Source organism: Dipodomys merriami, unplaced genomic scaffold, assembly GCF_024711535.1.
Source record: "Dipodomys merriami isolate MVZ:Mamm:240054 unplaced genomic scaffold, mDipMer1.0.p SCAF_13, whole genome shotgun sequence".
NCBI lineage: Eukaryota > Metazoa > Chordata > Mammalia > Rodentia > Heteromyidae > Dipodomys > Dipodomys merriami.
This window is the reverse complement of record NW_027202604.1, coordinates 6,323,502-6,347,660: the sequence shown is the minus strand read 5'-3', so window position 1 is coordinate 6,347,660 and position 24,159 is coordinate 6,323,502. Positions and strand designations below refer to the sequence as shown.

Here is a 24,159-nt window from a genome sequence, read left to right as displayed (position 1 = left end):
GCAGTTGTTGACATAGTTACTTGTTAAGTTTGTTACTATGGGCATCAGAGACTTAAAACTCCCTGGTTACTGTTTTTGTCTGTTTTTGGCTTTGGGTCTTCCCTTTGTGCTCTTCCCCAAATAGAATGTGTCTTGCTGTTTTCCTAATTGTTATTCTGTTATTACTGGGGCTTTTAAGGGATGTGTGAAACAGTGTTAAGTCTTTTGTTCCTCTCTGGTTTTGAACTGTGCAGTAGGCCTGTGTGTCCATTCTCTGAGAATCCGGCTTTCCTTGCCCATCAATCTCCCAGCTATGGATGTGTCTACTAGTGTCCCCCTCTGTGATCCTGAAATCATTCTCCCAGGATTACCTGTGTTTGAACAGAGTATGTCCTGTTCCCTACCTACCTTATTTTTTTACCAGTGCCCTGAGGCTTCAGCCAGATGACTTTTCCCCTGTAGATTCAGCCTTTTTCTTCCTTAAAGGATAGGAGAAAAGCCAGCACCAGAAAGAACACCATCTTCTCTGTGATAGCCTGGTGGTATTCCTGTGAAACACCTTTAGACGTCTGAGGGGGATCCTGTGATTTTCTGCTCTTAACACCCATCCTTGATCAGCAGCAATTTGCCAGACTTTATCTTTCAGTCTGGAGGCCTCTGTCTTCGGTAAGCAAGGATTTGGATCTTGTGTGTTCCTGTAGATACTTTTTCCACAAATTTGGGATGGTAGATTCTGTTAGCTCTGTTCTTTGATGGGTCTATACAGACACACAAAAAGTCATTATTTTTCTGTCTTTCCATGTACTTTTTTTTTTTTTTTTTTTTTGTCAGTTGTGGGGCCTGAACTCGGCCTGGGCACTGTCCCTCAGCTCGTCGGCTCAAGGCTAGTGCTCTACCACTTAAGCCATAACACCACTTCCAGCTTTTTCTGCTTATGTGGTGCTGAGGAATTGAACCCAGGGCCTCATGCATGCAAGGCAAGCACTCTACCACTGAGCCAACTTCCCAGCCCGTCCATGTACTTTTTTGCTGTGGATATGGGAATTATGTTTTTCACTGCTGTTTATCTCTGAGCTAAAACTGGCAGTCCTCTAATGTACCTGTTAGCCAGTTGCCAGAACATAATACTAGTGAATTATTACCATTATTATTTACTTTTTAATCTGAATCTTGTGTTCTTTTTGCACCATCTCAAAACACGTTGTTTTATCACTACCTTCTGTAGTATGCTTTGATGATTGGTAGTCGTATCTCCTTCCCTGTTCTTCATTTACATTTTCTTTTAATGTATAACTTACGCTTTCAGATAAGTTAGGTCTTACCTTATCAAGTTTCTGTACTATAAATCTATTAGGGCTCAGTTGAGATTGCTTTGGATTTATACATGTAATTATGAATTGACATCTTTTAAATACAGAATTTTCCCATCTGATAATTTTGTGTCCATAACATTTATGAGCATGTATTGAAGTCCAGAAAAATGTATCAGGAACACATCTTTTAAAAGAAAAATAAAAAACGATTAGGCTTATTCTCTGAATTACTGGAAAATATACCTCAGAAGAACTATGGGAGCATCCGAGTAAAGGGACTAGGACTTCTTAGGGGTTTAGGCCAGGATTATATTACTCTGGAAAAACATGCTTCAGAGATACTCAGTTAGGATCACGGTTGAAAGCCAGCTTGGGCAGGAAAGTCCAAGAGACTATCTCCAATAAACCACTCAGAAGACTGGAAGTGGTGCTGTGGCCCAAGGCAGTAGAGTGCTAACCTTAAACTGAAGAGCTGAGGGACAGTGCCCAGATCCAACAAAAACAACAAAAAAGATATATATAATACATATATGCTCATTTAGGGATCCATGATTGACTATGATCTCTCTCAGTTAAAAATGATTTGCTCAAATACCTGTGTTCCTTGTGGTAGAATTAACTGTTGAATGCTTTGGATATGAATGATTTATTTCTCCGTTTTTCCCAGTAACAAATAACCATCCATTTCTCTGCAGGACACAGTAGAAATAAGATCATCTTTTAATGCTATGTGTTGCTGGAAGCATCAGCTTGATGGTTGCAGTAAAATTCCTTTTTGTTTTCTCTGTAGCAAAATCCGTTGTATAACACAGAGAGATGCAAGGTTTTCCAGTGTGATCTCACTAAAGACGATCTTCTGGAGCATTTGCCACCTGGATCTATAGATGTTGTCATGTTGATATTTGTGCTCTCAGCCATTCACCCTGAGAAGATGCACCTTGTTTTACAAAACATTTATAAGGTTAGTGATTGGTCCCCAAGCTTACCTTCCTTCATACACAAAAAGAGCCACATAGTCTCCCCAGTTTGCCCTGCTGTGGCATAAAACATCACCTTAACTTTGCATTTGTGCAGTGCCATGACTGCCCTTCAGAGCTAGACCAGCCCTGGGACAAGTATGTTTAGACAATTGCCTGGGGTCCATGGAATCATCAGTACCTAGATTCAAGACCTGGCCACACTGGCTGGGAAGTGGCTCAGTGGGTAGAGTGCTTGCCTTGCATGCATGAGGCCCTGGGTATGATTCCTCAGCACCACATAAGCAGAAAAAAGCTGGAAGTGGCGCTTTGGCTCAAGTGGTAGAGCACTAGCCTTGAGCTGAAGAGCTGAGGGACAGTGCCCAGGCCCAGAGTTCAGGTCCATGACCAACCAAAAAAAAAAAAGTTCATTTTCTCTGAGCCTCAGTTACTTTACCTATAAAATGTTGAAGTGATGATTCTGAGATCAGAGGAGTGAAGGGAAACAAAGTAGGTGCATACACTGCTTAGCATAATACCTATACCATGGTAATTGCTCTTTAAGAGTCAGCTATTAGCCAGGTGTTAGTGGCTCACACCTGTTATCCTTGTTACTCAGGAGGCTTAGGTCTGAAGATTGAGGTTGAAGCCAGCTCTAGCAAACAGATCCTCAAGACTCTTACCAACTGAATGCTGCAAGTGCAGATGTGGCTCAATTAGTGAGCACCAGTCTTGAGCAGAAAAAGTCAAGGAAGAGCATGAGGACCACAGTTCAAGCCTCGGTACTAGCACATTTGCAGCCACACATACACACTTTTTAAAAAGCCGTTACTATTGTTATTAGAGTGTGGAAGAGGATCCAGTGAAATGTCTGGCAAGCTGTCATATACTCAGCTGTACCAGTTCCTTGCATGGTGGGAAAGGTATACATGATTTCAGTGATACAGTGAGAGCAAAGTGAGACCCAGAATAAGGATGAGCAGTTCAAGGAAGTAGAACACCAAGGTGACATTTTCTTAGAGAGCATTCATATTATGGATATCCCATTATGCCCCCTTTTGTAATTCCCACTCAGCTAAATGATTGTAATTCCTAACTTAATTGGGTTGTCTGTGGTTTGACTTGAGTTCCGCAGAGTACCATGCAGACTGCTTTTGTTTCACAGGTACTGAAACCAGGCAAAAGTGTCTTGTTCCGAGACTATGGGCTATATGATCATGCCATGCTTAGGTTTAAAGCTGGCAGCAAACTAGGAGAAAACTTTTATGTTCGACAAGATGGAACCAGATCTTATTTTTTTACTGATGGTAAGATGAATGGACTCTCTCCTTGAAATGCTTTGTTCCTTGGTTATGTTTACTTGATTAAGTTAGCACTGTAGGGTAGGGGGCACTCACACACTGCTGGTGGCAGTGCTGAGATTGAGCCCTGGAGATAATAGACGGGCTCAGATGGGCTACATGTTGCCCTCAAGAATTGTGCTGGAAAAAGAAGGAAGGATGTCAGGAATTCTCTCTGCTCACTCAGAAATAAAGCAGAGATGAACAGTACCTGGCATTACTTCCCCAGGTCCCAAAGATGTGAACCATCTTCAATAAAAGTGATTGTATAAGTTTTCAGACATACACATCTGCTATAAAGGGACAGTTAAAGTCATTTTGGGTAAGAAAATGCTGGTCCTATTTCAATCAGGTGGTTTTTTAAAATTTTTTTATTACTTTGTTGTATTATGGGATTACCTTTACATACATCAGGTAATAAGTATATTTCTTTCCTTTAGCATAGTATCATCTGTTCCCTCATCTCTCCTATTCCCTTCCTCCCATCTCTGCATAGTTCACTTTCATCAGTGTCCAGTGCAGCCAGTGAGCTCCTTTTTCACCTATTTTCCACTGCTTCTGTGCCCTCCCTCCACTTTTCCTCAGATGTGCACATAAATACACCACATATGAAGTAAAGAATACAAAGCCATCAGAAAATGAAAAAGCAGCTTAAGAAAAAACGTCCTTTGTTCCACATCTTTGGAGTTCATTTCAGTATGTATATTTTATATACATATGAAGAGGTGCTTGAGTATAACAGCTTGGGGTTTTTTCCTAAGACTCATCTTTTGGTCTCACTGTCTAAAATCATGTGTAATTTGCCATGTCCCATTGTGTTTTAAATTTAACTTCCACATATTAGGGAGAACATGTGCCACTTGTCTCTGATCTTGGCTTACTTAATTTATTCTAGTTTCATCCATTGCCTCTGCGAATGCCATTATTTTAGCCTTCCTAATGGCTGTGTAAAATTCCATTGTATATAGGTACCACATTTTTTGAATCCTTTCATCTACTGTGGGGCATCTGAGTTGTTTCCATGCTTTGGCTATTGTCAATAGTGCGGCAATTTATATGGACATGTAGGTGTCCTTGTCATATCCTGATTCATTGTGCTCAGGGTAGATTCCTAGGAGTGGTTTGGCTGGGTCATAGAAAGGTTTATGTTTAGTTTTTTGAGGAACCTCCAGACAGCTTTCTCCACAATGGTTGTATTAGTTTACATTCCCACCAGCGGTGCAGTAGGGTTCCATTTTTTCCACATCCCTCCAGCATTAGTTGGTGTCGGAATTCAAAATATTGGCCAATCTAACTGGGTTAAGATGGTATCTCAGGTTGTTTTTAATTTGCATTTCCTTTATGGTCAGTGATGATGAACATTTTCTCATTCATTTCTTAGTCATTCTTACCTCTTCTTCTGGAAAGTCTCTCCTTAGCTCCCTTGCCCATTTAGTGGTTGGTTTATTAGGTTTGGGAGGGGTTCATTTCTTGAGCTCTCTGCATATATTAGATATTAGGCATTTGTCTGATGTATTGCTGGGAAAGATCTTTCTAGTCTTTCTAGTTCAGTAGTTATGTCCTTAGCTGTACAGAAACTTTAGTTTTAATGTAGTCCCACTTGTTGAGTCTCTTATCTGTTGTGCCCCTGGGACTCTATCCAGGAAGTTCCTGCCGGTAAGTTCAAATGTCTCTCCTACTCTCTTGCAGTAGTTTTGAGTTTCAGGACTGATGTTGAGGTCTTTAATCCACTTTGGGTTACGTTAGTGCATGGAGACAAGCGTAGATCCATTTTCAGTTTTCTGCATGTGGCTGCCCAATTTTCCCAACACCAATAGTTAAAGAGGCTATGTTTTTTTCCACTGTATGTCTTTGGCTCCTTTGTCTAATATCAAATGACTAAGTATGTGGTTTTATTTCTGGGTCTTCTAATCTGTTCCATTGACCTTCGGGTCTTTTTTTGTACCAATATCAAGCTGTTTTTGTTGTTATGGTTCTGTAGTAGAGTTTGAAATCTGGTATTGTGATACTGCCTGCATTGTTTCTTTTGCCTAGAATTGCTTTGGCTATTCTAGGTCTTTTGTTGTTCCATATGAATTTTTAGATTGTTTTCTTTATCAGTAAAGAACATCATTGGGATTTTGATGGGGATTGCATTGAATATGTGTATCATTTTTGGCAGTATGGCCATTTTCACAATACTGATTTTACCTATCCATGAATATGGAAGGTCTTTCCATTTCCTGGTGCCCTCTTTTTTTTTTTTTTTTTTTTTTTTTTTTTTTTTTTTTTTGTCGGTCGTGGGGCTTGAACTCTGGGCTTGGGTGCTGTCCCTCAGCTCTTCAGCTCAAGGCGAGCACTCTACCACTTGAGCCACAGCGCCACTTCCGGTTTTCTGGTGGTTTATTGGAGATAGGAGTCTCACCGTCTCTCCTGCCCGGGCTGGCTTTGAACCGCGATCCTCAGATCTCAGCCTCCTGAGTAGCTAGGATTACAGGCGTGAGCCACCAGCGCCCGGCTTCCTGGTGCCCTCTTTGATATCTGTCTTAAAAAAATTTTTTTTTTTTGGGGGGGGGGGGAGGTCTGGTCATGGAGCCTGAACTCTGGGCCTGGACGCTGTCTCTCAGCTTTTCAGCTCAAGGCTAGTGCTCTACCACCTGAGCCACAGACCACTTCTGGCTTTTTTCTTTTTTGCTTATGTGGTGCTGAGGAATCGAACCCAGGGCCTCATGCATGCAAGGCAAGCACTCTACCACTGAGCCATCTTCCCAGCCCTGTCTTTAAATTTTTATAGTTTTCACTATATAGATCTTTTAGGTTAGGTTAATTCCTAGATACTTTTTTTTGAGGCTATTGCAAATGGAGTTGTTTTTATGATTTCTCTTTCTGCTTGTACATTGTTGGCATACAGAAAGGCTACTGATTTTTGTGGATTAATTTTGTATCCTGCTACTTTGCCAAAGTGGTCGATTAGCTCTAGGAGTTTGGGTATGGAATTTTTTGGGTCCTTCAGATATAAGGTCATGTCATCTGCAAATAGGGATAGTTAATTTCTTCTTTCTCTATGTGGTGGGATCCCTTTAACATCCTTTTCTTGTTTTATTGCTCTGGCTAAGAATTCCAGAACTATATTGAAGAGGAGTGGAGAGAATGGGCATCCTTGCCTTGTTCTGATTTTAGGGGAAATGATTTTCATTTTTCCCCATTAGTGTGATTGGCTGGTGGTCTGTCATTATATAGTCTTTATGCTTTAAGGAATGTTTATGCTTTAAGGAATGTTCCTCTGTTCCTAGTTTCTCCAAAGCTTTTAACATGAATGGATTTTGTATTTTGTCAAAGGCTTGTTCTGCATCTATTGAGATGATCATGTGGTTCTTGACCTTGGCTCTGTTGATGTGGTGAATTACATTTACTGATTTGTGTGTGTTAAACCAGCTTTGCACCTGTGGATAAAGCTTACATGGTCATAATGTATGATTTTTAAAAATTTGTTTCTGGATTCTGTTGGCTAATATTTTATGGAGGAGCTTTTCATCTGTGCTCATCAGAGAAATTAGTCTGTAAAATTCTCTTTTTCTGTTATATCCTTACCTGGTTTGAGGATGAGTGTGATATTGGCTTCATAGAATGAGTTTGGGATTGCTTCCTCTGCTTCTATTTCAGGGGAAAGTTTGAGGAGTATTGGTATTAGTTCATTTTTAAAAGAATTCAGCGGTGAAGCCCTCTGGGCCTGAGCTTTTCCTTGTTGGAAGATTTATGATTACTTACTCTGTTTCATTGTATGTTATTGGTTTGTTTAGTTGGTTTATATTGTTGTAAGGTGAATAATCTCAGAAGCCACATTTTAAAATATAGAATATTGGAACCTTTATTATACAGTTAACAGGCTGCAGGCCGCCAGTTGTTACAAAGGCCTGCAACACGCCAATACACATAACACAGCTAGGAAACATGAACAATACCAACAAGCCAATTCAGCTCTGCTGAATTGGGACACCATGATGACTGGAGATGAGCCAGGACACAGGACATGATCACGGAGACACGTGGCATGGAGTCCTAGGCTGGTCCAGGCCTAAATAGGTCGACACAGGGGGCAGATCCTCAGGAAATTCCCAGTCCCAGGCACTGGACTGACAAATTCAGTAACCTATCAGCCAAGTGCCTGCCCCTGCCTCCAGGGGTCTGGGCACGCCCATTACCTGGGAGGCAGGTGGTTGGTGGGGGGGGGTGTCCTTCCTCGTGACAGTGACATAACTTTTTTCCACTGGTCACAGATTCTCCTCCTTCCTGTTAATAAGTGCTCCCTGGAAACAATTCAACATATCAGGCCTTGTTTGCTTGTAGCCAGTTTGGTGTTTTGTTGCTTTTTACTTTGACTTCCATTTGGAAACTCATTAGTAGGACACGGTGGGAACACTTCCAAGTTGTCCTGCACCCATTACTAATTTAGATGTTCAATTAGAGATTTCTCTTTGGTTGGGAGACCATGAAAAGTTGAGTACGTTAATTAGAGGTAGGGAACCTTTTTTTTACCCCCCAAGGACCATTTGGATATTATAACATCATTGTGGGCCATACAAAATTACCAATACAGGTAGCTGACCAGAAGCATATGTGTCTGTCCCATCATATACCAGTGTTTTCATAGGCCTTCTACAGGCTGAAGGTTCCCCACCCCTCTCCTATTGGAAGCCAAGCAGGGTGGTACAGACCTGTAATCCCAGCACTTAGGAGACTGAAATAGGATTTCAAGTTTGAAGCCAGCTTGGGCTACATATAACAAAATGCTATAGAAAGAAAGCAAGGAGACAGTAAGAGAAAAAGGCTAAAATTTTTTTTCTTCTCCAAAAACCTTAAGAAGTTTTCCCAAAGAAAAAGTAAAGTAATGTGAAATAAAAACAGCAGCTATTCTGAGTTTTTCTCTCCTTACTGCAAAGCAGATGTGATGTTTACCAAGACTGACTGCTATGGACCTGTTACTTTGTAGAGTTCCTGGCTCAGCTCTTTGTGGACGCAGGCTATGAGGAAATGGTGAACGAGTATGTGTTTCGAGAGACAGTGAATAAGAAAGAAGGCCTGTGTGTGCCAAGAGTTTTCCTTCAGAGCAAATTCCGGAAGCCTCTAAAAGAACGAACCCTGTGACCTGTGCCCAGAACACCAGCTGGCAGCCGTGCCTCCCCTGGAAGACTTTCAAATCACTTTGTAGTTGGTATATTTGTATATTTTGATTTTTTAAAAAATAAACATGTATAAGTTTTGTGTGACAAAGGAACAAGTGTGTGCACTATAGAAAGGCAAGTAAAACTGCAAGGCATAAAAGTAGAGCCCATGGCACTGTGGCATAGCTATCCTATCCAACTGCAAAAGGCCACAGGAAGAAGCACCAGAGCCCCAGAGCTCTCACAGATCCTTGTCATCACTCAAGTGCCTGCAGAGACATGAGGCCACCACCCTAGACTAACAGCCACGTGTCTTTTTAACCTGAAGGGTTGTTCTGTATTCTTCCAGTCTCGCATTTGCCCATCTTTCTCCCTTTAATTCAGTGCCTCTTCAAGACCACTGCTCCATAAATGCTGTTGCTTCCCTACTCTGGAGGCCGCCAGAGTTCTGCCTGATTCCTGGCACCCTGGTAATTGGCCAGTCACTCTGAGGAAGGACAGCAAAGCCATCCCTGTCCTTGTACCCTTGTACCTGCACCTGTCCAGTGCAGCTGTGAAGAATGGACTATTCCAGCTTCCTGCTGGAGAATGGGAAGGTGGTGGCTGAGGGGATGGTGAGAACGGCATGGAATATGGAGAAACACCTGTACTGATCTGCTGACCTTACTCCCAAGCACTGCACTGCCATAGGATCCTTCTGCATAAGAATCAGAACCAGCAGTCTTTTGGTCTGCATACAAAAACTGGTTTTGCCTTTACCTTGCTGCAGAACCCTGTTAGTGAGGACAGCATTTGAACAAACTAGGGCCTTCCAACCAGCCACATCTGGAGAGGAGAGTTCCAGCAGGAAGGGCTGGATAAAGGTCACTGTGGTTCTGTAAGTCTGTAAGAGTACGTTCTGTAAGAGTAAGTCTACTGGTCCTGGATGGAAGGTGGTTGCTGGGTGACCTCACTATGCCATCTATCCACCACCACTTGGGAGGTTAAGGGGAGGGGCAAGGAGAACTCCCACTCTTGCTGTCTGTTTTGTGGAATTTTACCCCTTCAAGACCAGATAACAACAATTAAGGAAAGCAAAACTGATAAGGAATAGAAGTTTACCTTGTGTACTTGTTTGTAAAGAGTGGGTCTCAGGAGAGGCTCACAGGTCTCAAGGGGTAGCTTAGCCCTGCCTTAGAGCAGTTTCTTTAGGGGTAAGCCAGGAAGGCCCCAGCTCCTCACATCCAGCTCAGGAATACTTCCTTTAGGCTCTAGTCCAACACGTCTTCCACAAAGTGCTTTCTCCTCTAGGTCTAACCACTGTCTCAGATTTAGTGGCTGTGTGGTGAAGATGAAGTAGGAAGTGGGGGACAGTAGTATCAGAAGCCATTGAGGTTGAGCATGATGGCGCCTGTAATCTCAACACCTGGAAGCAGAGAAAGTAGGACTGTAACATTGAGACCATCCTGGGCTACATAGTGAAACCCTGTCTTTACCCATCAAATAAGAAATTGGCCTTGTACTGCCTTTCATTTGAACCTCATGTTGGAGTCCTTATCCAAACACCTACATAAAATGTGTGTCCCATAGTAACCTTTGATGGGTGTGTTTGTGTGTGTGTGTGTGTGTGATTTCCTCCAGTCCTTACTGGAGTTTTACTTGTTTTTTATTAATGTGCTAAGCTCTGATACCACAAGCAGCCAGCTAAAGAAACAGATAACTCATACTCCAGGACCCCCTTCACCCTATGTCCCCTTCCAGTCACTGCTCCCTCCCCAAGGGTAACCACTTCTGATTTCTCACGCTTAGTTTTCCTTTTTATTTTATTTGTAAGTTCTCCCCAAAGGAGATTGAAAGCAACTCACAAAAAAGATCAATTATAAGATTCTTTTTTTTTAGGTGAGGAAATTGGAGTAAAAGAAAAATTGAGGCCAGGATTAAGTAGCACATTTGCTGGTACCACAGGAGGCCCCTGCATTCAAAATCAGCTAGAAACTGCTGCCCTGAGGCCTGTAAAATCTCTCACTGCTCACATAGAGCAGTGTCAACAACGTCACCAATAATGAATGCAAGTTTCTGGTTATTTCACTTGACGATAGAACTCCAGGGGACTAGGCAGATACTTGGTGTAGTGGAGAGGAATGAAGGGAGATGGGACTCTCCAAGACTGACAAACTGGCGGTTTTTCTGGACACCTCACAACAGTATTCTCGGTTAAGGGTTTGGTGTGGAGGAACCCAGGGAAGTAGAGGTTTTGAGTTGTGCAGCAGTTGGAAGTTGCTGGAGCAGGGCTGACCCAAAAAACAGGAGGGACTGACAGAAGGCAGAGCAGGCTGATGACCCCATGGCTATAAGAAAAGGCCCCTACCTTTCTAGGACTTAGCTGAAGGGACACCTGTGAACTGGGCCAGCTGTTCATCTGAACACAACTTGTAGTTGTCTCCACTTAAAAGAGCAGTGATGGACTCAAATTCTTACCCAATAAAGCCATGGTACCAAAGTTGTCATTTGATTATTATTTGAAGCTAGCTTAATGGCATGCCCATCTCTGACACAGAATAACCTCTCAGTGATCCCCACTGGGTTGGTTGTAAAATATACTTGTTTAAAGAAGGTGGTAGCCTAATCTGCAAAGGTTTTAGTCTTGAGCCAATGGGTTGGTTTAAGAAACTTCTTTATAATGTTGTGTGAGGTATTACATGTAGCCTGGGCTACATGACAAGACCTTGTTTTGGAAAAAATCCTTGGCTTTAGTCCCACTACCTGTTTCCCGTGCCTGTCCTCCTGGACACCCTAGTATGCACATTTGTGCACCTGAAATCACAACGATGGAAGAAGCTGTCCACAATTTGGGCATCTAGGGGCCAGGGAAGCAAAGCCATGATTAGTAGCAAAATTCAATTGGAATGGCATCTGTGGGATAATGCAGACGGTGAAGAGGCAACCATTAATACCTTGTCTCTACAGGTAGTGAGCCCTGGACAACTGCTATAGAAAATGGTTTCAGTTGTATAGGCCTGAACATGTATAAAATTTATAGTTTTGATCTAACACTAAATAGTATATTATAGGATTTGGAGTATGACCATCCAGGTTGGAGAGCAAGATTTTCCCATTACAAGTTACCAACCTCTCTGAACCTCAGTCTTCACAGTCACAAGATCCTAGTGCTCACAGCACAGGACTGCCCTGTGGCAGTGAGTTAGGTGAGGTCACTTCAAAGCGCAACTAATGTCTATTGTTTTCTAGTTTCCTGTAGAAGAGCCTTTTATAATTATGTCTAAATAATTAAAAAAAAACAGTTCACAGGCCTACTCCTCTTTATTCAAGAAAGTTCAGTCACTTTATTTATTTATTTATTTATTTTTTGTTAATCCTGGGCCTTGAACTCTGGGCCTGGCACTGTCCCTCAGCTCTTCAGCTCAAGGCTAATGCTCTACCACTTGAGCCACAGCGCCACTTTCAGTTTTCTGGTAGTTCATTGGAGATAAGAGTCTCACGGACTTTCCTGCCTGGGCTGGCTTTGAACCGTGATCCTCAGATCTCAGCTCCCTAAGTAGCTCAGATTACAGGTGTGAGCCACCGGTGTCCAGCATTTTTTTTTAAGTGTAGGTAATGGGGCTTGAACTTAGAGACTGGAAATTGTTCCTTAGCTTTTTTAAATTTTTTTATTTATTTATTTTGTGCCTGTACTGGGGCTTGAAACTCAGTGACTAGTTGCTTTCCCTTAGCTTTTTCACTCAAGTCTGGTGCTCTACCACTTGAGCCACACATTCACTACGGGCCTTTTCTGGCTAATTGGATATAATCTCATATGCTCTTGGCCTAGGCTGGCTTTTAACCTCAATCCTCAGATCTCAGCCTCCTGAATAGGATTATAGGTGTGAGCCACCAGCCAGCACATTGCATACTTAAGTCTTCCAGTCCTTGCAAAGAGCTGGGATGTGGACATGCCATCACCAGGTGGTGCTGTAATCTAAATGTTCCTACTGCTTTCCACTGCCATCTTAGTTGCAATTCCAGGGTCCATTTTTATTATATGACAGTGGAAGGAAAATGCTTGTTAAAAATGTGTTTCCTAGGTCATTGTTAGCTCATCATATCAAATTTTTACTTCACTGTGGACATGTTAAGTAGGCTTTGTGTCCTAAATGCAGTTTGCTTTCAACTAAATTTGAGCAACATTTTTATGCAGAGGACAGTTAGAAAAGTGAACAGAATATGGGACAGAATAGCAGTTCTGAGCACGGTGGTGCAGGCCTGCAGCTAGTCCCAGCACTTGGGAAGCTGAGTTAAGAGGAACATGAGGGGCTGGGAAGGTGGCTCAGTGGTAGAGCGCTTGCCTTGCATGCCTGAGGCCCTGGGTTCGATTCCTCAGCACCACATAAGCAAAAAGAAAAAAGCCGGAAGTGGCGCTGTGGCTCAAGTGGTAGAGCACTAGCCTTGAGCTGAAGAGCTGAGGGACAGCTCCCAGGCCCAGAGTTCAGGCCCCATGACCGGACCCAAAAAAAAAAAAAGAGGAACATGAGTTCCAAACCAGTATGTGTTGCTTAATGACCGTTTCCCCCCGCCACCCTCCCCACACACACTAAAAAGCAACTTTCCAAGTCAGCCAGGACCTTTGAGGACCTCCTCCTCCTCCAACATGATCTGTGTGAGGACAGCACCAAACGAGACAAAAGCAACACCAGCTGCTCACATTGAAGGACCTCCAACCATTTAGAATTACCAGGAGTATCTGGCTTTCCTTCATGGCAGTAACCCCTCAATGCAGCATAGGCTGAACTTGGCCTCCCATCACCCATGTTTTTCCTTGGATAGCCTTGAGAATGGATTCATCTCTTGTTAGATTCTTCTCCAGTACATAGTCTAGTAGTGTGCCATTAGATGATGAAATCTTTCTTTAAAAAGTAGTAGAGTCTGCCTGGGCAAATGCATCCCTTTGTACTTGATGTGACACCTGTGGTAGAAGGCACTTTTCTGTTAACTGGGCCTTAGCTGTCTGTGTACAGCTCAACAAACAGCCATAGTTAAACTTCAGTCCCTGGTCTTAGTAGGCACAACACACAATTGTATGTATATAGCAAGCCTGCTGCTTAGATACCACAGGGATTTGTTCCCCTCCCAGATGTCTCTAGATTAGTAGTGCCAAAATATACAAAGCTTTCTTCATCATTGCACTACATGTTGTTGTTGTTTTTAGCATTAATTTGTTGTACGAGTGGTTTCATTTTGACATGTTCATATATGCATTCAATGTACCTTGACTTCCCTCTGGTCATGTTCCCTCACCTCACCACTCTTCCTTTAATTTGCTTTTGTTTAGAGAATGGGAAATCCACAATAAACATTGGATTTTTAATTTCCACACAGAATAAGGTTCTACTGGAAATAGATGAGAAGAATCTACAACATCTGGAAGGAAATTCTGTAGCCGAGGAGGAGTACGGAGATGGAGCTGGGCCCTTGGATGCTGGTTCTGTGACTATAAGGAGAAGGCCTCCACCAATGGCCCAAACATAAGACCACCTGTTTCTCCCAGCAGCTCTGAAGGCAGTGATTTTCAGCCACTCCTGATAATTCCAATATGTAAACTGTTCACAGGCCTATGCCATTCTTTGACCCTAGGAGTTGTATCTGAATGTGTCAGATACAAGATATTACTTGTATCCAGCACAGGCCTGTGTTGAAGACCCTTTACTTCAGGAAATCTTAGCATTTGCTTCTGTAAATTGTCTAGGGATGTAAGAGGCTCAGCATATCCTAAAATTGAAGGTTTGATATTCTTTGACCCAGCCACATGTCTATCACACAAAGAAATAAACCCAGAAAAACAACAAAAATGCATACATCCACATGTACAATTAATAGGGATGCTAGGAGCATAAGCAGAGCCTGGGTTGTCACTGGGCGCAGGCTTTGGGTACACGTGACATCTTTCAGATAGCATCACCCCTCTGTCAGCCAGGTCAGGGAGAAGTTATGAGTCCCAGGAAAATGAAGAGGCCATATGGCAGGCAGAGCTGTCCATCACAAGCAGGAGGCAGAAGAGTGCACACAGGTTCTCCTTTGGCAAGTGAGAGCCCTCTGGGCCCTGCGAAAGGACTTGTTGGGTACAAAGGGTGGCAGCATAATGTACTGGAAAGGCCAAGGGTCAACTGGACAGTGTTGATCCATAGAAGAATGGCTGTGGTGGTAGAATGCTAGCCAATCTTGTAAGCTGCCTAAGCATGTGTGAGGTCTAGACTTCAAATGCTAGTTCTGCCAAAAACAAAAAACAAAAATAGTTCTTTTTACAGCAATATTGATCATTTTAGAAACACAGGAATTATTTCTTCCCTAAAGAACATATATGGGGCTGGGAAGGTGGCTCGGTGTTAGAGTGCTTGCCTTACATGCATGAGGCCCTGGGTTCAATTCCTCAGCACCACATAAGCAGAAAAAGCTGGAAGTGGCACTGTGGCTCAAGTGGTAGAGTGCTAGCCTTTAGCTGAAGGACAGCACCCAGGCCTATCATACCTAGAGTAGAAAAGTTTTACATGAGTTCTAAGTTTCCTTCCTGTGTAAGTCTAGGCAATGGGCCCCTGGGAGGCCTCCTGGTGAATCAAATGTCCTCAGCTACTGAATTTCATCTCCCATTTGAGGACTGGGTTCTGCTGTCACCCTCTCTAGGAAGCCCCCTGACATTGCATCTGCAGTGCATTCTACCCACAGTCTGGCCTAGAGCCCCAGACATTGAGCATGCCTCTGTCACAATGCACTAGGATCACCTACCTGATGCCAATAGCGATGTCCCCAGTACTCATGTATGCTTGGCACATACTGGAACCGCCACTGCTTTAAAGGAAGTAAGGCAATCATTCTAAGTCCAATACGAGTGACAGGGATTCAAGTTACCTGAAGGACATGTTCCACAATGGAAGAGGTTACACAAACTTTGGTAGTCACAGAAGAAAAGAGTATTATAAACCAATGTATTTGCCAGATACACTGGAGAAGTCAGCAGATTTTCTTTTGGAGGGGGGAGGGTTGGGTAGGAAGTGAATATGCTTTCTTTTGTTTTGGCAGTGCTGAGTTAAACAGAGATGTTATCCTACAGCATTCTTAGCTTTAGCATTATTAGAAGTCCATCTAGCTAAGTGGTATGTTCTAAGAGTTTTTCAGTTAGCCATAAAGATGTTATGTCTGATACAGAAGTTGGTAGTAAAAGGCTATGCAAAGGTCTAAAGATAGCCTACGGTGACTTTGGCTCCTGATCTGCAACATTTCATCTCTTCACAAACATGATCTAGTAAAACAGACTGCAGGATCTTCAGTGTAGATGTGGCTTCTTCAGAGTTCACAGAACTCAATAGTTGTGGGCTGAGCTGGGTGTGATGGTACCAGTGCTGTAGTCCCAGCAACATGGGAGGCTGAGCTAGAGAAGCCAGCTCAGACAACAGCATAAGATCCTACCTGAAAAATAAACTGAAATTAAAAGAATAGCGCACTTTGCAAGTCTGAATTGTAGAACACAGGATAAGCCACAAGCCTCTCAGTTTCTCCACACATAAAACAGTACATATATGAATCATATAGTTGTTAAGTGTAGTCCATCTTGGAAGCTTTCTGGAATTGCTGCATCAAGAACATTTTAACACAGTCTTCTAGAGTCAGCAGCAACTTAAAAACAAGAGAAATAATTGTAGTAATTGGGGGTTATGAACTAAATGTGATATTTGTGTCTCCACCCCAAATTCACTTGATGAAGCCCTTACTCCCCCTCCCCCGATGTATTTTCAGATAAGGCTTTTAAACACATAATTAGGGTTAAATGAGTCACGAGGGTGGGAACTTGATCTGCTAGAATTAGTGTTTTTATAAGAGGAAGAGACTAGAACTCTCCCTCCATCTCTCCCCCTCACACTCTAGCAAAGTATGACAGGGGTTCATTTGAAATTCCCTTTTGCCTCTTGCCCCTCCCTCTCTCATCCGTATTGTTGAAGAGAATCCCTTCCTTAGGTTTCAGTGTTTTTGATGTCTTCACAGTCCCAGCCAGGGGAAGACACTCTGGCCCTTTCTTCAGATCCTGTCAGGGCCTGACATAGCCCATCATGTCAAGACCTTCCATTCTAGTAGCCCCCAGCTCCACCTTCACTCAGTAGGAAGCATCCAGAACAGAGACATTCCAGGGAAATGATTGACAGTGGCGAAACATCCGTGCAGGCAGAACTATGTTTACACTGTAAATGTGAAAGTATAGAATAATATTCAGCACAAAAAACTTGCTCAGCTGGTTATTTGTAGGGGAAGAATTGGGGACTTTAGTTTTTGCTTTCCCTCTCAGTCTTTCCCTATCTTTTAATAATCAATCCTTTTCCACATGCTATCCTCTGTTGTATCCTTCCTCTCCTCATGGTCGTATGAATTGATTTTGCTAAGGTGAAAATGCAGGGACTAGGCTGAGAGCTGAGATCCAGATGAACTCTGAAGAGAAAGATCCTGCCCAGCCTGGGATTTCTATCCATTGCCCTCCTGTTACCCCTGTGTCCTGCTAAAGCCCTTCCCAGTTCCTGAGTCCTGAAGATGAAAATTTGACTCCATCATCTTCTTTGGGGCCAGCCTGAAATAAATAAACCTTTCACCAACTTCTGTCTCCTAGGTTTTTGGTAACATGGTGAACTGTATGGTACTCAGCTTCCCATAACTAAAGGATCCTGGGAGGACACAGGAGATGGCAGCTATCAAAACCAGGAAGGAAGCTCTCACCAGAAACTCAGTCCTTCTAGACCTTGATCCTGGACTTCTAGCCTCCATACGGTAAGAAAGTAAATTTATTGTTTAAGGGCTCCCCTCCTCCCCCCCAGTTCTTGGTATTATGTTCTGGCAGCCAGTTACATTTCTGTGGATGTGTGTGCCCAGGAGTGTGCCCAGCTAGATCATTTTTTGAGGAACCTTCACACTGATTTCCCATGGTGCACTAATTGACATTTTACAGTGACTTACAGCACTGCACCAACTTACATTTCCATCCCTCTGTCTTCAATCCTCTCCAAGATTTACTGTTGCTTTAATGACAGCCCTTCTCACTGTGGTAAGACTGAATCTTGAGATTTGGATTTGCCTTTCCTTTATGGCTAAGATTGTTGAACATCTTTTGCTTTGTTCATTGGCCCTTGTTCCTTTGTTGAATTCTTATGCCCATTTATAAATTGGATCATGAGTTCTTTAGGGTTTAATTTTTTTTTAGTTCTTTATATATTCTTTAATTCTTAATTCCCAGTCAAATGAATAGCTGGAAAGATTTCCTCCCATTCCTTGGGTATCTATTTGTAATGTATGCAGAAATTTTTTAATTCAGTGCAATCCCATTTATCATTTCTTGCTTTTATTTTCTGAGCTATTTGAGTCCTATTCAGAAAGTCGTTTCCTGTACTTGCATCTTGAACTGCTTCCTCCATGTTTTCCTTGAGTGGTGTAAAGTTTCATACCTCCCATTAAAGGTCTTTGATCTATTTTGAATTGATTTTAGTACAGGGCAAAAGATAGAAATCCAATTTTAGTCCTCCCTATGTGTATAACTATGTGTATATTCAATACCATTTGTTGAAGATGCTATCTTTTCTGCAACACATTTTTTGGAGTAAAGGCCTCTTTTGAACAGAGATAAAGTCATTTATATCCTAGAATGACTTACCAATAATGCATGATTTATAAATATTAAAATACATGGTTACAATTTGGTTTTTCATTTCAAATTCATGAAAGTTTAAAAGTCAACTGCCTTAATTAAAAGAAATCTGATGTTCAGTTCACAAACAAGGTCTTATTGCCACTAAATTGAATATAGTTCATCATTCAAATATCTTTTCAAAATATGCTTTTTTTGTATGTGTGTGCCAGTACTGGGGCTTGAACTCAAGGCTTTGTATTTTTGCCCCAATTCGGGGATCAGGTCTGTTTCTCTACAACTTAAGCCATGCCTTCAGTTCTGGCATTTTGCTAGTGAAGTGTAGATAAAAATTTCTTCAGGATTTGTCAACTTGAGCTGGCTTTGAACTATGACCCCATAACTCAGCCTCCTGAACAGCTAGAATTATACACAGGAGCCACTGAGCCCAGTTATGCTTCACGTTGAACATATTAAACCTAATAAGTCACAGCTGAGAGTTACTAGTATATTTATTTTTCACACGAAGATACCTGCAATTAGTCACATGAGGGAAAAAGGTGGTACATAAGTATTTTGACTGCCAAATGCACCTTTTGCTATAATACAAAATGAAATGTTCAAGTTATTTTAAATATGTATTATTAGCTTCATAATTAAGGAATATAGCAGGCATCCAGTGAAGAATTACTGCTGCATAATAATTTTAATGAGCCTGATTCTGAGCTTCATAATCCAGATGACCTGTATCATCTTCCTTCAAAATTGAGATAGTGAGTATCTTAAGCTGGGCTCCTCGGAAGCACATAAGCTTAAGACAAGAATTTGATTGCATACATTTTCTTTGCTTTAGAAGTTACTAAAGGTTTTCCAGGAGGAAAACCAGGAACTAAGACAGGGCAAGGAAGAAAGCCAACTTGCTAGGTTTTTATGAGCAAGGAACAACTGTAAGAAATAAGAACTTATTCCAGCTGCGGATTAGAAGAGGGTAGAACAGGCCTCAGGGCTGGTCTTTGTGAGGATATCTGAGGCACTGTCCCACCAGCCATAGCCAAAGCAACTCTCCATGTGGTGGTGAGCATGTTGCTGAGGAGTAAACAATGTCTTCTGAAATACAAAAGAGAGTAGTTTGTATGTTAAAAGTTAAAGATAAACAAAGGTTATCATCATGGGTACCCACACGGGAACACTTTTCTTCTACCCTAAAGTATATCAGAAATTCTGATTACCTACTGGTTCAGAGTGTGTGTGTGTGTGTGTGTGTGTGTGTGTGTGTGTGTGTGTGTGTGTGTGTGTGTAGAGTTATTATAAAGAAGTGGAAAACACAATGGCAGTCTGACAACTCCCCAAATCTTCAGGATTTGTTGTAAAGCTCTAGACCAATGAGAACTCATGGGTAGTTCCAGTTAGAAAACAGCAGGTCCAAGACTGAAAAGAACTAATATCTCAGTCAGAGCCTATTAACAAGAAAATGAACACAGTCATATTTCAGCATGAAAGCCCTCAGGTAAGAAGTCTCTATTTCTTGGGGGAGGGCCAGCCCTCTGGTTCTACTTGGGCCTTCAGTGGATTGGATGAGGCTCATCCATCCACATAAGAGGGAACAAGTTACCAGGGACAACTCTGATATTGACTTAAATGTCAATATCATCTCCAGACCCCTTTTAGATTCACAAGGACAACATATGACCAAAAAGTAAAACCTAACACTTAACATCAATGTCACACCTATTTTGTGAATGCAGATAGCTATCTGAATTTTTGCAGAACTAGTACCCAAAATGCTTTCATTACTTCCCCCTGTCTAAGAGAGAGAGAGAGAGAGAGAGAGAGAGAGAGAGAGAGAGAGAGAGAGAGAGAGAGAGAGAGAGAGAGAGAGGAAAGAGAGAAAGGAAGGCAGGAAGAAAGAAAGAAAAGAAAGGAAGAAAGAAAAAAAGAAAGGAAGAAAGAAAAAAAGAAAGGAAGAAAGAAAGAAAGAAAAAAGAGAGAGAAAGAGAGAAAGGAAGGAAGGAAGGAAGAAAAGAAAGAAAGAAAGAAAGAAAGAAAGAAAGAAAGAAAGAAAGAAAGAAAGAAAGAAGGAAAGAAGGAAAGAAATCAAGCATAAGAGAGAATGTCCACCAGTTTGCACTAAGGAAACAAACACTCCACAGCAAAACAGGGTTTCTGCTGTATTTACTCTTTTGTGCTCAAATCTTTCTGCCGGTGACATTCAACCAGCTGATTTTCAGGCCAGGGGGTCACAGGCCTGCAGAAAAAGATGCTTATTTCAAGGAGCCTTAAGTGGGCCATGATAGGAAGCTAGGTCAAGTTAGACACACTCTTTACTTGAGGTATGAAAGAAACCGTTTCATAATGAAGCATGAAGGCAGAGGCCAGCTGCTTAGTAGATAAACCCATTTTAGAAACTATGATCTAAACAGCTCTGAAACTCAAATCCCCCCCCAAAAAAAAACCACAAAAAGATACTGCCATATCGTTAATGGTTCATGCTTTTATTTATCTTTCTAAACACTGTTCCCCCACAGTTACCCCTGATACCCCTGTTGACCCCCATCAATCAAAAGAATCCAGTGCTCCTCAGTTGCACGACACATGTTTTCATTGAAAACAAATGAAAGGAGAGACTAGCTGCCTCTCTCATCTGAATAGATCATGCCATGTCCTGAGACATCTCACCAGATGTGCTATATTGCACATGTCTGTGTGGTGATAATAATTACTTATTTATTTGTAGCATAAATAATATTTTTGCCCAGAGGTCTTTGGGTAAAAGGAGTTGGAGGGTTTATTTTGGGGGTAAGGGATTGGAGAGTGATTATTATTATAACATAAGTGTTAGATAACAAGAAGACATTAGCTATTTGAGAAGTGAAAGTCAGATGCATAAGGATTCCAGGCCAACCCAGGGAAAAAAAGTTCATGAGATTCCATCTCAATGGAAGAAGCTAGGCTTGGTGGTTTGAGCCTATTGTCCAAGCTACCATGACAATCATTAATAGAAGAATTGTAGTCCAGCACTACAAAAACTGAGATCCCATTTCAAATATAATCAAATCACAAAAGGGCTGGAGTGTGTCTCAAGCAGTCAAGCACCTGCCTGCCAAGTGTGAGGCCCTGAGTTCGAAACCTCAGTACCCCCAAATAAATAAATAGGTAGCAGACAATACTGCCCCTTCAATAAAGAAATCATTGCATTCACTAATTTCCACTTAGTGCAAAGCACTGAGTAGGTAGTCAAATGTTTACCTTTGCAAACATTAAGATAAAGCAATCTCAGTGTTGTTTATTTCTTTCTGGAAAAGTTAAACAAGTTTCCTATTTTTATTGGCCCTCAATTTTTCATGTTATGGACTACTTTGCTCATATAAATTACTTGCTTATATCTTTTGCCCACTTTTCTAATGAGATAATAATCTTTAATGATTTACAAAAGTTGTTTATGTATTTTCATTTTGGCTTCTTTTTTTTTTTTTTGGTCAGGTCCTGGGGCCTGAACCCTGGGCCTGGGCGCTGTCCCTCAGCTCTTCAGCTCAAGGCTAGCGCTCTACCACTTGAGCAACAACGCCACTTCCGACTGTTTTTTCTTTTTTGCTTATGTGGTGCTGAGGAATCGAACCCAGGGCCTCAGGCATGCAAGGCAAGTGCTCTACCACTGAGCCAACTTCCCAGCCCTATTTTGGCTTATTGAGTCCCTTTTTGTGCATGTATGTGCCAGTAGTAGGGCTTGAACTCAGGGTCTGAGCACTGTCACTATCTCTATCAAGATTGGCACTCTGCCACTTCATCCATGCCTCTACCTTTGGATTTCTGTTGGTGTTGGACATAAGAGTCTCAAGGACTTTTCCTGCCTAAGCTGGCTTCAAATTACAATCCTCAGATTTCAGCCTCCTGAGTAGCTATGATTACAGGCATAAGACAATGACCCTTTCATGAAAAAGAGAAGGAGGGAGAGACAGGAAGGAAGGAAGGAAGGAAGGAAGGAAGGAAGGAAGGAAGGAAGGAAGGAAGGAAGGAAGGAAGGAAGGAGGAAGAAGGAAAGAAGGAAGGAAGGAGGGAGGGAGGGAGGGAGGAAGGAAGGAAGGAAGGAAGGAAGGAAGGAAGGGAGGGAGGGAGGGAGGGAGGGAGGGAGGAAGGAGAGTAGGGAGGGATAAAGAGACAGAAGAGAGGTGGGCAAGAATAGACAGAAGAGGACAGGAGAAAAGGCCAACCAAGGTGAAGTGGACCTGGGTGGGACTGGGTGAGTAGAAATAGGGCATCTCTTCTGCCCAGCCCCTCTGGTTTTCATGAACCACCATTTTGGAAATCTCCATGTAATGCACGCTGAGGGCAGGCAATTCCTTTAGGTTATTTGCCAGGAGTTCGGCTGGGATGGATGCTTGCTTGCTACAGGTGGCCAAGCGAAAACTGGAAGTTACCAGACAATTAATAACACCCCTAGGGATGCGATTGTCAAAGCGTGACGCCAGGACTAACAGCTCAGCATCACTTTAGAACTTGCTAGAAATGCAAATTCTCCAGCTGTAGTGGATCAACCAGATACCCCAGGGTCAATTTGCAACCTGCGATTTGCCCATCTCCAGGTGTATGATGGACCACAAAGAAGAGAAGAAGGTGCTTCAGTCATCTGGAGGCTTGGCTCCTCCCTGGGGCGTTGGCTTTAGTGGGTCTGGGATGCACAGATGCTACTGATAACTGCTTCTCTGAGGATGTTTAGACGTCCATCACCTGGCCTAAAGAAACCATGGCCCAGCACTAACCAGGCATCTGAGAGGCAGGTGGGTACCGGATTCAGGCTTCCACTTGTGCTGAACAATCTTCTATAAGATTCCTACAGGGCCCCAATAGAGTTCAGTTTGGGTTGTCTCTAGCAGGGACCAATTTAATCACACATCTTTGGTTTTTCATCTTTCAATTGCATCCTTCCAAACCCTATGCTCAAGTGTTCTGAAATCACTTCCAAAATCAAACAGCCTCCACAACTTCTTCTTTCATATTCTGTGCTTTTGTGAAGAACCTATGCTAAACTGAACCTATGCCGTAGCATACAACATCCTGGCCGCAGATTTCAAGCATTCCTCACTGTGCAGCTTGCTCCCCAGAGTCCAGCAAACACATATAATTGTGCTTCTTTGGTACTGGGAATTAATAGTCAGTAAAGACATCCCAGCTTCTTCTAGAACCATCCTCAAGTATGCTTTATGTGTATTAACATGAACATTTTTGTCTTAAATATTCCTTGATATTAATAACCACTGTATGATCAGATAGAAGTGCTCATGATAGAATGTGTTTTACAAGGTAAATACAGAAAACTACTCCTGTAGTGCCCTTGAATGACTGCTAATCAAATAGAAGGCAATAATAAGATCCTTAATAAGTTTGCATGGCTACTCTTCCCCAGAGATTCTTGCTCTCAAAGAGCCTCTTATAAAAAAATTTTTTTTTCTTTTCCTTTTTTTTTTCTTTTTTTTTTATTGTGAAAATACTGTACAGAGGGGTTACAATTACATGGGCAAGATAATGAGTACATTTCTTATCAAGCATTGTAGCCTCCTCCTTTGTTTCCCCTTCCCATCCTCCCCCCGCCCCCCCACTCCTCCCCCCCACTCCCCACTCCCACCCCTGCACCAAAGTTGTAAAGTTCGTTTTCGACATAACAACTTGTACATCTCATGTTGCAATGGGTCCACCTGTATCCCTATTTAAACTATTTGTTTTTCTCCTTCCCCTCCACAAATTATACCGACATCAAATACAGTGAAAACAGGGGTTACACTGTGGGGGAGGGACATACAAAGCAAC

General features: G+C 42.2%; 2 protein-coding genes across 4 annotated transcripts in view; both read left to right on the top strand.

Moving 5' to 3' along the window:
* Mettl6 (methyltransferase 6, tRNA N3-cytidine) overlaps positions 1-11,198 on the top strand; it is a 31,776-nt gene extending 20,578 nt beyond the window's left edge. Inside the window, exons 5-7 of one of the 3 annotated variants that reach the window (XM_070018639.1) lie at positions 2,083-2,253; positions 3,414-3,555; positions 8,558-11,198. In XM_070018639.1, coding sequence (XP_069874740.1) covers positions 2,083-2,253; positions 3,414-3,555; positions 8,558-8,712 — 468 coding nt within the window. In that variant the 3' untranslated portion in view covers positions 8,713-11,198. The remainder of the gene's footprint in view (positions 1-2,082; positions 2,254-3,413; positions 3,556-8,557) is intronic. The other 2 variants (XM_070018640.1, XM_070018638.1) reach the window with 2 other exon arrangements.
* Hacl1 (2-hydroxyacyl-CoA lyase 1) overlaps positions 1-24,159 on the top strand; it is a 216,384-nt gene that overhangs the window by 177,110 nt on the left and 15,115 nt on the right. The window lies entirely within an intron of this gene.